Source organism: Eutrema salsugineum, unplaced genomic scaffold, assembly GCF_000478725.1.
Source record: "Eutrema salsugineum unplaced genomic scaffold, Eutsalg1_0 scaffold_17, whole genome shotgun sequence".
Lineage (NCBI taxonomy): Eukaryota > Viridiplantae > Streptophyta > Magnoliopsida > Brassicales > Brassicaceae > Eutrema > Eutrema salsugineum.
The window spans coordinates 3,643,138-3,657,357 of record NW_006256852.1 but is presented as its reverse complement, the minus strand read 5'-3'; the positions used below and the strand labels follow the sequence as shown (position 1 = coordinate 3,657,357).

At 39.6% G+C, this 14,220-nt stretch overlaps 1 protein-coding gene across 1 annotated transcript; it reads left to right on the top strand.

Annotated features, from left to right (window-relative positions):
* The first annotated feature begins 10,825 nt into the window (after window positions 1-10,825).
* Window positions 10,826-12,968, top strand: LOC112087516 (uncharacterized protein At3g60930, chloroplastic-like). Its single transcript, XM_024157427.1, has 5 exons — window positions 10,826-11,761; window positions 11,809-11,945; window positions 12,010-12,190; window positions 12,277-12,558; window positions 12,630-12,968. The coding sequence occupies exons 1-5, from the start codon at window positions 10,826-10,828 to the stop codon at window positions 12,966-12,968; spliced, it is 1,875 nt and encodes a 624-aa protein (XP_024013195.1).
* Window positions 12,969-14,220: the final 1,252 nt, after the last annotated feature.

Genomic DNA, 14,220 nt, shown 5'->3' with positions numbered 1-14,220 from the left:
TACTCAAACATATTGTAAACAATCATCACAGAGTATTGAAAGTTGCAGGAAATTAAAGAAAAGAAGGAAGAAGAACGAAGAACGGAAGCGACGACGGAGGCGCGATGATGCTCTCCTCGGCGGCGGCTCCTCCTTCAAAAACCGGCGGCCTCCCTCTCTCTAGGGTTTGTGTGTCTCTCTCTCTTTCTATCTTATGTCGTCTCTTCTCCTTTACGAATGACCTAAAGGGGGTATTTATAGCTTCTGAAGTGGTTCTGTACACTTAGGGCTTCAAAAATAACGAAAGGAATTGATTTGGGCTTTAATTAAGTCGTCGGGAAAGTGAACGACCAAAGTCCGCGGACGCGGTGGCTCTACCCGCGGGAAAATGGGTGTTGGCCGCGGTCCCGGCACATGCTCTCTTCCGGAACTGCATTTTCTGTCATTCTTGCATCGGGAATATCTGAAGATCTAACCGTTGGATTATCTCCAAACCAAGTGCATTAGAAAGCTGATTGGATCCTCTATGTTGTCTCAAATTTTGGGGGTGATCAGATGGTGAGAAAGTCTCCATCGCTTGTCATACTTCTGACGATCTGCATTTATCCAAAATTGCTCATTTGTTCCAAATTGCATATCTTTTGCCCTAGTTTCCTGTAAAGTCTTTTGAAACTCTAAAACATTGAAAACACTTTAAAAACATTGAAAACAGAGTTAAAACACCTGCATAAGACATTATTATGATCCATAAAAGTGGTCAAAATACGGTGTTATCAATTCCCTATTTTTGTTTTCACTTAACCAGTTTAGGCTTTTGCTTTGTTTGAGGACAAACAAAGGTTTAAGTCTGGGGGAGTTGATAACACCGTATTTTGACCACTTTTATGGATAGTTTTGAAATAATTTTTCTATGTTCATAATTGCTTTTAAGTACTTTTATTATGTTTTTCTAGTATTTGTAGTTCCAAGACTCTTTTCAGGAAACTTAGGGAAAAGCTTAACAAAATGGATAGAAAACCAGATTTTAGTTCAGAATCAAACCGTCAGAAGTTCACCCCTGATTGAAGGCCTTTTCACCGTCTGATCCAGCTCAAATTTGAAGAACTTAAAGATGGAAGTATCAGCTTTCCAGTGCACTTTACAGCTTGGCAATCCAACGGTTCAATCAAAAGATACGCGAAGAGCAAGATGTCCCGTGAACCAGCTGGCAAGCACTTCCACCTGCGGCCAACAAGCATTTTTCTGCGGTCAGGAGAATCCCGACCGCGGCAAACCACTCATCCACCGCGGTCACACTTGTCCCGACCGCGGCCTTCAACCTCCGAGCCCAAAAAGCCCATTTCTGAAGCCCACATTTGGAGAAACCCTAAGTGACGTCCAGAGAGGTCTTGAGCACTATAAATACATGTCTAGGAGCCCTAGAAATCGTGTAACCGAATATCATCTATCATTACTTCATACTTTTATTGTTTTTGCTTTAGCTTTTAGGGAGAGAGAGATTTGTTCTCTTGAACCCTTGTTCTTTCTTTTTCAATTTTGGTTTCTATTCTACTTCTTAATACTATGTCTTTGATTTTGTTCATTATGTCTGAGTAGTTTTATTTTTGGGATTAAGGGATTTTCGATGGGGATATATATGTTCGGTGAGGATTCCATTGGCTTTTGAGCTGAATCTTAGAACTTTTTCTTTTGAATTCGTTTTTACTGCATGAGAGTAGCGTCATGAACTACAATCTGATCCAGATGCTTGGTGACACAAAAGTGTTCATCAGGTATCAGATCTAGTTTGGGAGAGCAAAACAAACATAGGAGTGGAAACCTACCTATGGGCGATTTGTGAATTAGGACGAGTCTTAAACATAATGCATTTCTTCTCTTCCAGGGCCAGAGTGGAAACCTACTGGTCAGGGTTGAGAGAGATAGTTGTCTATGATCACGACAGTGGCGTATTCATACGTCCGTGACTCCAGTTCGAAAAGTTTAAGCTAAGATCTTACAAAATTTACTCTCTAACAATGTTTTGAATCGTTCGTACCCCTGAGAAAACTTCCCTGAACCCCAACGCTTTCTTCTCCATTGATTTACACCGATTTTCTTTCAAGCTTTAGTTCAATATTGTCTTTCCTTTTTAGTTCATTTTCATTTAAGCATTAGAATATCCGTTTTTATCATTTTTAGTCATTTTCATTAAGTTTAGTTATTACGTCATTTAATTCTCGTATTCTCTTTTAATATTTCGTTTTTAGATTTTAAACACACTACCAAACCCCTACAAAATCGTTTTTGTTCTAGATTTCCTTACTTTAACTTATTTCAAAGGCTTTTTGCAGGAAAAGATCCTCCTTCCCTGTGGATTCGATCCCTAAGTACTACAATCGATCAGCTGTGCACTTGCGGCTATTGATTTCAATTAGGGTAAAACTTGATACCCACAACACACACCACCATCAGACACAAACATTAATAATTCGCAGACGCAAGAACATAAATTTTCAAAGCATTAAGAATTAAGAATTCGCAGGCTTATCATGTTGTACCCGGCTTCTCTATGGGAGAGAGGACTATGGTATACGCTTCCCTGCCAGCCTTTGTGAGCAAAGCATTGAGAACTCACAGCTGGTCTTCCGCGAGATTGGTAACAGCGTCTTCTCCATCTGAATCATCTTCAGAAGTTTTTTTTTTTACAAGCAACATAAGTTAAATTTTCTGATACAACATAACTTATTTATTCAGAAAATTATGTAATTATTTAGATAACTTTATGTAACTTACTTATTTTAAAACGTTTATGTAAATTACTTAGTATGTAACTTAGTTTTTTTTTTAATATGGTAGAAATTCAAAATAAATTACTTATTTAAAAGTAACTTACTTAAGTTCTTCAACATTAAATTATGTAACTTACCCATTTTTTTAAAAATGCACATAAGTCAATTTTTTAACTAAAAACCCTCTCCAAAATTTCTTATATTCGATTGATGGTGCATGTGAATGAATGGAAGATAGTTGCAAGGTCTGAAATATGTAGATTTATATGCGACTAAAAATTTGTGACTAATATGCAATTGCAAACCATTGGTCACAAAGAGTAAACCAACCACAAAACGTAAGACACATGTTTTTTTCTCCGACCTTCCAAAACAGTCGCAAAGTAGTTGTTCATATGCAAAAAATTTACGACTGTTTAAATTAGTCACAAATAAGCGACTGTTTTACGACTACTACTGTTTAGTAGTAACATAGTTGCAAATTAGTCGGTAATCAGTCGGGAAATGTTGCGACTGTTGTTTCAGTCATGAAATGCAGTCCCCAAATCGCTGTTTTCTTGTAGTGAGAAAATGGGATGGTTGTGGACACCACATGTAAACTTACCTTGGTTTTACTCCTTTGACCCTCTTGCCATTCTTTAGCCTCATGACTAGCCTTACTCACAGTAGCTTGGGTCGAGAAACTTTTCTCCGAATATCAAGTTATTCCTTGTTGTCCATAGGTTCCAGCAAGTCCAGGGTACAAGAGCACCTTTTGCTAAACCCGCAGAGGTTAAACACACAACATTTAAGACCTATTTCCCTAATTCTTCAAGTTGGACAGTTGGATAGACCGAATACCAGGAGGGGATGGAGCCAAATCCCAGACTTGCCTCGCAAATGCACAGTGAAAAAGGAGATACTCAATGGATTCATCATCCCCACAGCGAGGACAAGGTAAAGAGGGATCCTTGATTCTCCCAGCCAGTCTTTCTCCCACTAGAAGAGCTCCATATGCTGATCTCCAGAGGATTTTTTTTTGTTTTGGCTGCTTTCATTGACCAGACATCAGAAAACCAGTTCAGGGAGCTTCGCATCTGGTGGAGATTTTGTTCATCAAGAATTACAAAATACTCTGACTTTGTCTTTAAGCCAATGCGCTTGTCCTCAGCATCATATTGGCCCGTCTTGATTGCCCAAATATTAGATTCTATAAGTGAAACAGCTTCTGGATTTTGAAGATATCTCATTCTATGTTTGTCTCATCAAGGTGATCAGCAATTGTGAGGTCAAGTTCATCAGCCAAACAAGGACCAGTAGGAGAGCCTGGAGATGAAGTTGAGAGCCAGTTTTCCTTCCGAATGTTTACCGATTTTCCATTCCCAATAGCCCAGCCAAGGTTTTTTTTCAATAGGTCTCTTTTGATGAGAATGCTTTTCCAACCATGTGATGCAGAGATAGTGCAAAAACATCTTAAAAAGTTCAAAGTTAGGACAATACTTACCAATTAGCACTGCTAGGAGGCTATTTGGATGTTTCAGTATTTTCCAACTTATTTTTGCCAAAAGAGCGTCGTTAAAACACGAAATATCATGAAAGTCCAATCCTCCAAAATCCTTGTGCTGTGTAAATTTTTCCCATGAATCCATCTTCTTTTTATCCATTTTAGAGCCCCACCAAAAGCATGTAAGTGCAGATTGTATTCTTTTACAAAAAGATCCAGGGAGCTTAACGCAAAACATCGCATATTTTGGCATTGACGAAAATAGACTTTTCAACATCACCATTTTCCCAGCTTCTTACTGAAATCTTGAAGACCAGTTATAAACTTTATTTTCATAAAATTAATATAAATTATAAAACAAAACGAATGTATTTACAAAGACTAACTTAGCTCAGTCATTGTTATATTATAAATTAATCACCCCAAAATATCACCGTTTGCACTTTATATTTACTGTATAATAGCTTTCAAATTTAACTAAATCTCATGACACCCTCTATTTTTAGACTATATTGTTCTTAGTAGAATATAGCTCATCATTGTCTTCCGACGAAGACTTGACTGTACAACTGTTTTTTTGCAGATATTTTTTCACTTTCTTGTATAAATTAATTAATATATTTGCTTCTCTCTATCTTTTATCTCCATAGTCTTTCTCTCTTTTGTCTTCTTCTTCCCTTATCTTTTTAATTTTTTTTTCTCTCATAATCTTTCTATTTCTCTTCATTCTCCTCATCCAACCAAAAATATAATATCGAGATTTAACAACAATATATATATATATATATATAAATGTATATATATTTTTTTTAATCACACATCTCCACCGTTTTTCATTGTTTTTTAATCAATTTTTTTTTTCTTTTTTCCCTTGATCTAGATCCATATCTGTATAGCAGTTTACAAATAATTTTTTCTTGTTTGTGTTCATTCCCAGTAATTTATTATAGATAGTACGTCCCTAATTTATTTCATTTTAGTTTACTTTTTTGTCATAAATCTAATTTATAGATCTGCTTTTTTCTACAAAATGATAAAGACAAAGATTATTTTTTCCTTCACTTTTTTGTTGGGATTTGACCAAGCTCCAATTTTTTTTTCTGTCTAATAAACTTGTGTTAATTGCATTTCTGAAATTGTTGGGAGACATCTTCGACACTTAAAGAAGTGTCACAGTCGCATGCGGTAGCCAGAAGACAAAGGATGACAGACTAAACCAGAAGATAACTGTGAAATAAAAATACCATTGCAGAAAGTATACTCCGTCAGGAGTTTTGGGAGAGGGAATCAAACCCTGTCACGAAAGAACAATTCGAAGACACAGTTAAACCCTTACGAACCGTCACGAGAGTCTTGCTGGGGGGAAGGAAAAGTCTAGAAAGGCGACATTGGAGGAAGAGCCTAGAAAGGGAATAATGAGAGCATCGAATTTGGACTGGAAATTCAATGGCACCAGGAATAAGAGACAGAAGAGAGCGCCATCCGTCAATAAAGAAAGGCTAACCGCAATACTTAAAGAAGGAAAAAAAGTGAAAGGGAAGGAGAATCGTCGGCACTCCAAGGGTATGTATAGCGGAGAAAGTGGCAAAGTGAAATTCCTCAAACGAAGTCATTTTGCATCCCTTTAAGGTATTGGAGAGCTAATTGTGGGGGATAAAAACCTGGCTCAGTAAATTAAGCTCAACTACATATCGGTAAAAAGACTCCACAAGGCCAGAAAGTCAAAGGAGGTCAACTAAGGGGAGAAAGGCAAATTGGACCGAGCCTGAAAACCACCGATATAAACAGTCAAATGGGATTAAAGGCAGAATCATTAGTCAATTCCGCCAAGACCAACAGCTCATTCAAATCGGTGAGTTAAGTGGCTAAATTGTAACGGCTAGAGCCTCGACCTTAGTGTCCATTTATGGCGAATCTGGTAGAGTGGACGGAGATGTAAATATGATGTGGGAGTATAAAGCAAGGAAAAGGGCAGAGGAACAAAGGATCCGCATTCTGACAACTCTGTTCACACCCCACTCTTACACAACAACCTAGCTCTGAGCATGAACAATTGCCTACTTTCTGTTCTTTTTTTTTTTTAATTCTCTCGAAGAGCGTAGTACTGAAATCAGTTTACTCTGTTTCCATGCTCTCCAAAACTGTCTCGTTCTTTGCTTGTTCTGGTCAAGCAACAAACTTATCCTTAATTGCTCGATTAGTCCTCTGATTTTTCTCCTCTCGAAAATTGACCCTAAGCCTCTCTATTTTACTATATACATATCTTAACCGTTGTATTTCCAACTACAACAGTATGATATACATTTATGTATGTAGTACATCTTTATGTCTTTCTCTGCCTGCACATTTACTTTTTCCTTAAATGTGTTGAACCAATCATTAAACTTTTTCTTATCACATTTATTCCAACTTTCCTATCCATTCACATATTCCTCAACATATGAGACATACATTCAATTTTTGAAATTTTGAATGTTATATATCATCAAATCCATGCCATTTTTCTATACATTCATAATTCCATTGCTATATTATAAAGTGATAACACAAATTAAATTTCACATTTTTCACATTTTCTTTATTGTATAACACCCTTTGAGTTTAATTATACCCCATGATACACCCTTATTTTTTCAGATAATTTTACCCTCAAAACACGGTTTAATTTCCTTTAATAGTTCTACAATTTATTAATATACTAGATTTTACCTCGTTCATCCGCACGGGAATTTTTGTTTAATCAAAATTTGTAATCTAATTTATGTTTTCTTTATAAATATAATTTTTTAATAAGTGATATATTGTGTTTAGATATAATTTTTATTTATTTATTAGTATTATTATGACCATCATGATCATAAAAACATAATTTTAATCCGATTATTTTATTAATCAAAAGTGACTGTTATTATAAAAATATACTAGATTTTAACCCCGTGCGTCCGCACAGAATTTTTTCTTTTTTTAATCCTAATATAAGTTGTATTTATTTTTTGTTTAGATATAATTTGTTTTTGTTATTTAGTTTTTTTAAATAAAAAAATTGTTATCATGTTATAATTTTAAACAGTAAAATTTATATATTAGTAAAATAAGAGTATGCGTTAATTAAGTATACATTGATCTATTGTTAATTAGAAATTTGCTATTATATGAATTTAGATTAACACATAAACAATCTATATATCTATGAATTTGCTAACCCATCCGTTTAGTTTTCTTAAATCATTTTTAATATCTTACATGTTTTGACAAACTAATCCGTATAAGACTATAATTATAAATGTATAACCCTATAAATATTTACTAATATTGAATATTTGGACCAATTGATTATGAAAAAATATAATAAAATATTTATTTACTATTTTTGCTATTAAAAAAAATATATATATATACATATATAAACTGGCTAACCTGTTAGTTTAATTGTCTCAAATCATCTTAATATCTTATATGTTTTAATAAATTAACTCATGGACCTTAAGTATATATATACATATATATATATATTATTCTAATCAGCTCGATCATATTATTGTATAATATAAATATTTATTAATCTAAAATATTTAATATTTTAAACCGATTGATTATGATAAAATATGATAAAATATTTATTTACTATGCATTTTATGAAAATATTATTTAAATTTAAAATTTTAAATTATATCTAATCTGTATTTAAGAAATTCTAAAGTACTAAAATTATTATCAAAATTTTTGTAATAAAATTTAATCATAATTTTTTTGAAATTTTTAAATTTAAATTAAATTAAATGCAGATTTTTGTAATTAAATTTAATTAAATTTCCAATAATTTGAAATTTAAATTAAAGATGACATAGATTTTAGGAAACCTAATCTAACAAAGGTTCAAGAGAAAAATCTTTATCTCCCTAATCTAAACCTAAGAAATAAAAGTTGGGTGCCTCCCTAACAAGGAGAAAAAAGCACACACGAACTAGATCTTCTAATATACATATTTATAGGTCTCTAAGTCTTTCTAGTCGTTCTTAGGGCTTTCTTTGGAGAGAGAATAAGTTGAGTTTGAAAACGGGTCATTGGGTCGAAAATGGACTTGTCACAGAATAGGCTCTCCAAGGCTGATAAATTTGGGTTCACCGCGGGTGGAGGGCTCTGAGGAGCGGCCAGGATAGTGTTCATCACGGTCACGAGCTCCTGGATCGCGGTGGTTGGCTTATGATGTCCAAACTTCATTTTTTCTCTTGCTTCTTTCGCGAGACTTCAGAACATGTCTTCAATAAATAAGGGGTAACTTATGAGCCAACCGTTGGATTGCGTCCAATCCAATTGTATTAGAACGCTGGTTGTCTACTCTAGTTTTATCCAAATTTGAACTTGATCGGACGGTGACAAGGTCTTCATCGGATGTGAAAGTTCTGACGGTCCAAAATTGGTCAAAAGTAGATTTTTGTCTAATTTGCATTGTTTTTTCCTAAGTAACCTGAAAAGAGTTTTGAAACTATAAATATGGGAAAAAAATGATAAACTAACTTGAAATTAGTTAAAACATTTGAAATACCATAAGAAAACACTAATGAAAATGGGTACAAATACGGTGTTATCAGCTCCTACGAAAAGTCACTGTCGCCTGACAAGTGTAAGCAAGATGCATTAAATGTCAATCTCGTGGGTTTGTAAGGGTATGGACGTTCAAATCAGATTGAGACATATTCCTATTTTCGAATGGAAGAAAATTTGAATAGTGTTTTCCGCTTATGGATTTACTCATACCTGGCCCGGATCCCTCGATACCGGGACCAGGCTACTGGAATTGCTTGAACGATTCCGCTCTCCTGGTTCCTGTGCGGATCACCTTTCCTAACATCCCGACCCTTCCGGATCACCGATCTTAGGTATAGAACATAGAGAAGGTGATCTCTCCATCTCCTGGCCACTCACTTTATGATCTCTGTGTGAGCCAAAACCCGCACAACCAAAAATTTGTAAGGAAAAAAACTAAGGGATCCGAAATTTCTAGGGTAATCGCAAGAACAGTAAGATCAAAAGAGAGTTTTTATTGCTGTGAAAGTGTTTAAGTTGTATTGCTCTCGAGTCGTCAAAAGTTACATAATGAATCATGTAAGTCTCCTATTTATACTAACTCCTTAAACCGCCTAGCCGAGAATCTCGGAAGAGATTTTAGGAATATTTCCTTATCACTTTGTGCGGCCACCACCTCAAGGCATCGCTTAGGGTTTTTATGGGCTTTCGTCCTTCAAGGCTTCGGTTCGGCCCACTTTGCCTTGTGCAGAGCTCGGCCCATCTTCTCTTATACACGGCGCGGCCCATTTGAATATTCTTCATGCGGCTTGGTCCAAACTTACTTCCTCCTCACGGTTCGGCTCACTTTTTGTTGTCTGCGGCTCGGCCCACTTACTCTTCCTCTCACGGCTCGGCCCAAGCTACACCCAAAGTCATGGGACGGCTCGGCCCAAACTCTCCTTTCTTTCATGGATTCGGCCTACTATCGTACTTCTTCGCTATAGCTCGGCTCTCCCGAACACTTAGTCGTTATGAAGATGGTTTTGTCCGCTTGGGGTGAGACTACCCCAACAGTTAGCCCCCCAGCTCGTTAATTTCGGAGACGAGAGTGACGAGGTTCATCATTCCTGGCCATGGGATAAACCATCGAGTCAAGCTATCACGAAACGATCCCGGGTGATGCGTTATGGGAACAAAAGTGTCAAGCATTTCCTAAAGATGCCGAGGCGTTTTCAAAGGGTGCTGAGCCGACGGGGCGTTCTTGTTCATCACCGAGTCGTGGTTCGTGGCAACGATGAGGCGATTCTGCTTGATAATGCCGAGCCATGTTAAGGACGAGGCAATTTTGTTTAGTAATGCCGAGCCGAATAAACGACGAGGCGTTTATGTTGATAATGCCGAGCCGTGATTCAAGTTAACGACGAGGCGTTTTTCAGAGATAGTTACCGAGCCGTTTCGTGTTAATGATAACGGCGAGGCGTTTTACGTCAGTAATGCCGAGCCGTGTTTCAAGGTAACGACGAGGCGTTTTACATCAGTAATGCCGAGCCGTGTTTCAAGGTAACGACGAGGCGTTTATACGTTTCAAGAGGGTTGCCGAGCCGTTTCGCATCAGCGATAACGACGAGGCGTTGTTATAAAATTGTCGAGCCGTAAAAACAAAGCACGGCTCGGTTCACACAGCTTAGTGAGATATTCTCAGGTAACCATAGCTGTGTCGTGGGCTGGGTTTACCTGGACAGAGCGGCTATTAGTATCCTCAGTGTTAGCGTGTTTGACAGACGCGCTAAGAAGTTACGTATTCGCCGCGGACTTCACACGCCCTTTTTGAACACCTTTGCGTCATCCCGAGGTCTATGTGGATTTCACGCGCTTCGGTTGACCTATAAATAAGTGAGCTCCTTCCTTCCTTCTCATAATCTTCAGATCCACTCGTTTTCACTAAAAGGTAGCTCTCCCTTCTCTCTTCTTTCTCTCTCTAGTTTATTTATTTTCCGGCTAGGGTTCCGAGGTCTCCACCGCCTAAGATCTTTTCCCGACGAAAGTTGGCCGCGTAGCATTGTTTTTTCCATACCAGTTGTAAATCATGTCGAACCATTCCAACGATTCACTAGATTCACTTTTTAACAACGAGCCGAGCCGTGTAGATGCCGAGGTGAGAGATGTAACAGCATCCTCTGAGGCGTCTATCTCGCCGAGCCCTTCCAACCGTGCGTCCGAAAGTGGCGAGGCGTCGAATCGTTCAAGTCCCTCAGGCGCTCGCTCTCCAGATGACGAGTCGTCGGTTTCGACGAGCCGCCCTCAGGGTCCCGCTCTCGACGAAGATGTTAATCATGCCGCAGTGAAAACCGAGGAGGAAGCGTTTCCCTTTGATCTGTTCGAGGTGAAACGTGAATTAGAACGTCTCATGGCGTCCCGAGGTGCTTCTTCATCTGGGCGAGGGAAACGAGTGGAAAGACAAAAACCTGACCCGCCCGGTTCTACGCTCTCCTCCCCTGACTCACTCGAGGCGTTGAGATGTCGCTTCGGGATATCCGAGGCGGTAGAATTCGAACTTCCAGAGAAGAATGACCGAGCCGACAAACCTCCTGAGAATCACTTTACTCTGTACGAGGCATTCTTTGAGCTTTGTTTCCTCGGGTTCCCGATCCCCGGAGTTATCCTTGAGTACCTCTGGAAACATGGGATCTCAATCGGGCAGATCATGCCGAGGGGTCTGCGGCACATGATCGGTATTCTGGTTCAAAGTTTTGAATGCGGGCTCGACATCGAACTGAATCACCTGCTGAACTTGTTGGAGATCAGAAAAGCTCCGAAGGGAGACAGATTTTACATCTCCAACAAGTCCAACCGCCGGATCATAGGTGGTTTTCCAAGCAAGGATCAGTTTTGGACTGAGCGCTTCTTCTATGTCTTGGTGAACGAGACGTCTGTCGGCGAGGATTACGTTCAAAAAACCAAGACCGCTTGGGGACCACTTGGTAGCCGATCTGAAGCTTTGCCTCGGTTTGGAACCGTTATCGTATAATCTTCCCTTACTGAAATTTTTTTTTTGTGTTGTTTTTGCAGTTCGGAACATTCTTCCCCCAATTTCCAACGACCTCTTTGTTGTCTGAGATTCTCTTGCGGCTCGGAGAGTTAATTGGAGGAAGCATTTTACATTCGAGAGAGTGGAAAGAGCACGAGCCATTCTTGCCGGAGTTCCTGTTAGCTCTTCGTCTTCAAATTCTTCATTAGACACAGAGAGAAAATGGTGATCATTACTCTTAGAGATAAGATAAGGCGCAAAGAAGAAGAAGCTGCGAGACGAGCCGCTGAGGCGGCTCAAACGGAGACCGAGGCTGTCCCTCAGGCCGATCCGCCGAGCCGTGAAGGTGAAGGCACGGTCCGAGCCGTGAAGGCAAACGTTGCCGAGGCGACCGAGAAGGGGCAGCGCCAGAGGTGGAACCGGGCGAAATTATTCCCGAGGCGTCCAAAGATGACTCTACGGCGCGCTGCAAAACTCCTACGAACTCGGCTATTCTGGCTCTTCCGAAGTCATCGAGGCCCCCGACTTCGGTTGTACAGAAGCATGACTCTGGCCGAAAGCGTTCGGCCACTGATAAAGGGAAGGGCGTGGCTGTCCAGAAGGACGAGCCGTCCAAGAAAAAGCGCAAGCAGGCTCCCGGTGATCCCGCTGCACGCAAACTGGTCGTCGACGACCCTGACGCCTCGGCAGTGATGTTTGCACGTGTTAACAATGCTAACACGCGTCTTCCTTCTCCCGAGAAGCTGAGGCGACCGAGGTCGTATGGCGCGATGGCACAGCGCGGTACCAAGGTATGTTCTGTTTTACTCTCCTTATTTTATCAAATTCTTACTAAGTGTTTAACGCGTATTATTCTTTGCAGTTTGTAGTGGCCATCAACGAGCTGATGGCTGAATACGAGGCAGACCTGTCCAAGGTCGAACGTTGCCTGGACGAGGCTCGGAACGAGACCGCGGCGGTGAAGGGGAAGCTGGACGAAGCGATGACCAGGGTGTCGAGGCTAGAAGAGGAGAAGATAGTTCTTCGTGCCGATGTCGACAAGGTTTCTGCCTCGGTCATTCGTCTCGAGGAAGCTAGGAAAGCCAAAAGCGCCGAGGTGGCGTTGCTCAAAAGGCGTATCGAGGCCAAGGATGCCTTGTTTAACGCCAAGGTCAAGCGCACGAGCTGCTCGAAGAGACAGCGGCCAACTTGGGTGTCGTAGATCCGACCGGATCGAATGCGGGTACGCCAGCCCTCTCGAACCTCCTTGCCGAGCGTGAAACGCAGTCCGCAGCTTGATTCTCTCCTCTTTCCCCTATCTTCTGTCTCATATGTTTTTGTACTTCAGATTTGGATGATTTTATCTGTTTCTCAAACTTCTTGTGTAACCGGTGCTTGGACGGCTTTATCCACCTGACTATTGATTTTGCTTATGGTTATATTTATCTTTTCCTTAGTCGTTTTTGGATTTGATGTGTTTATCCTTGACGATCTGTGAAATTTTTACGAAAACTGTTTGTTTGGAAAAAATTGTCGTTGATTGGCTTGTCGAGCTGTGTTGAGAATGATCTCGACTGCTTTCCTGGCCGAAATGTTTACGTGAGATCGATAGAATACCGGGCTAAGGGATAAGCTGCTAAGGATTCTGTTTAAGTCTAAATCCCAAGCTAGGAGTTGATTCGTGGAGTGTCTCCATTTTAGGTGACGTTGAGCCGTGTTTAGCAATAATGTCGAGGCAACTTTTATTGGCAATGTCGAGCCGTGTTTAACGACGAGGCATTTTCATTAATGATGCCGAGCCATGTATAACGACGAGGCGTTTTGTTCTTTATTGATCAAAGATGATTTCGGGACTTTCATTGAGATCTGAGAAAGAGTCTCCAACTAGCGCCGAAGTATTTTTCTAGTAAGTTATGTGTTTTCAAGTAAGTTATTATTCTCTTTGAGAGGTTAATCGTTCGTGAGGAAGAGTCGGGCGTTGCAGCTAAAGTGTTTAGCTTGAGCCTATTTCTCATTGACGAGGCGAAAGTTCAAGAGGATATAGTGTTCTCTTTGGGATATGTCTATAGACCGGCGTTCCCGAGAGGGTGAGTGTGTTTTGCCGGGTTTTAAGAGTTTACTTCGGTTTTAGAGAAAGTGATGTAGTCTCGACTTATAATCTTGTGTATGATAGTGAATTGTGGCGACCGATACGTTTTTGGATGTAATTTGTATAGCGCGCTTAATTTTTATCCATAGAGGATGTAACTTGCACCCTCGTCCTAGGAAAGGTGGTAAAAGTCCGTTTAGAGAACTTTGTATTTGTTGTCCCGTTGTGGCCAGCAACGAGACGAGGCGTTTGGAGATTTAATTTGCCAAAGAGAATATAAGGACGCGTAAAGGTCTGAGGCTATCAAGTGATGATAACTTTTCGAAGTGATGAATGAAATAAGTTGTTGATTTAAAAAGAATGAGAAACTAGCCGAAGCGACAAT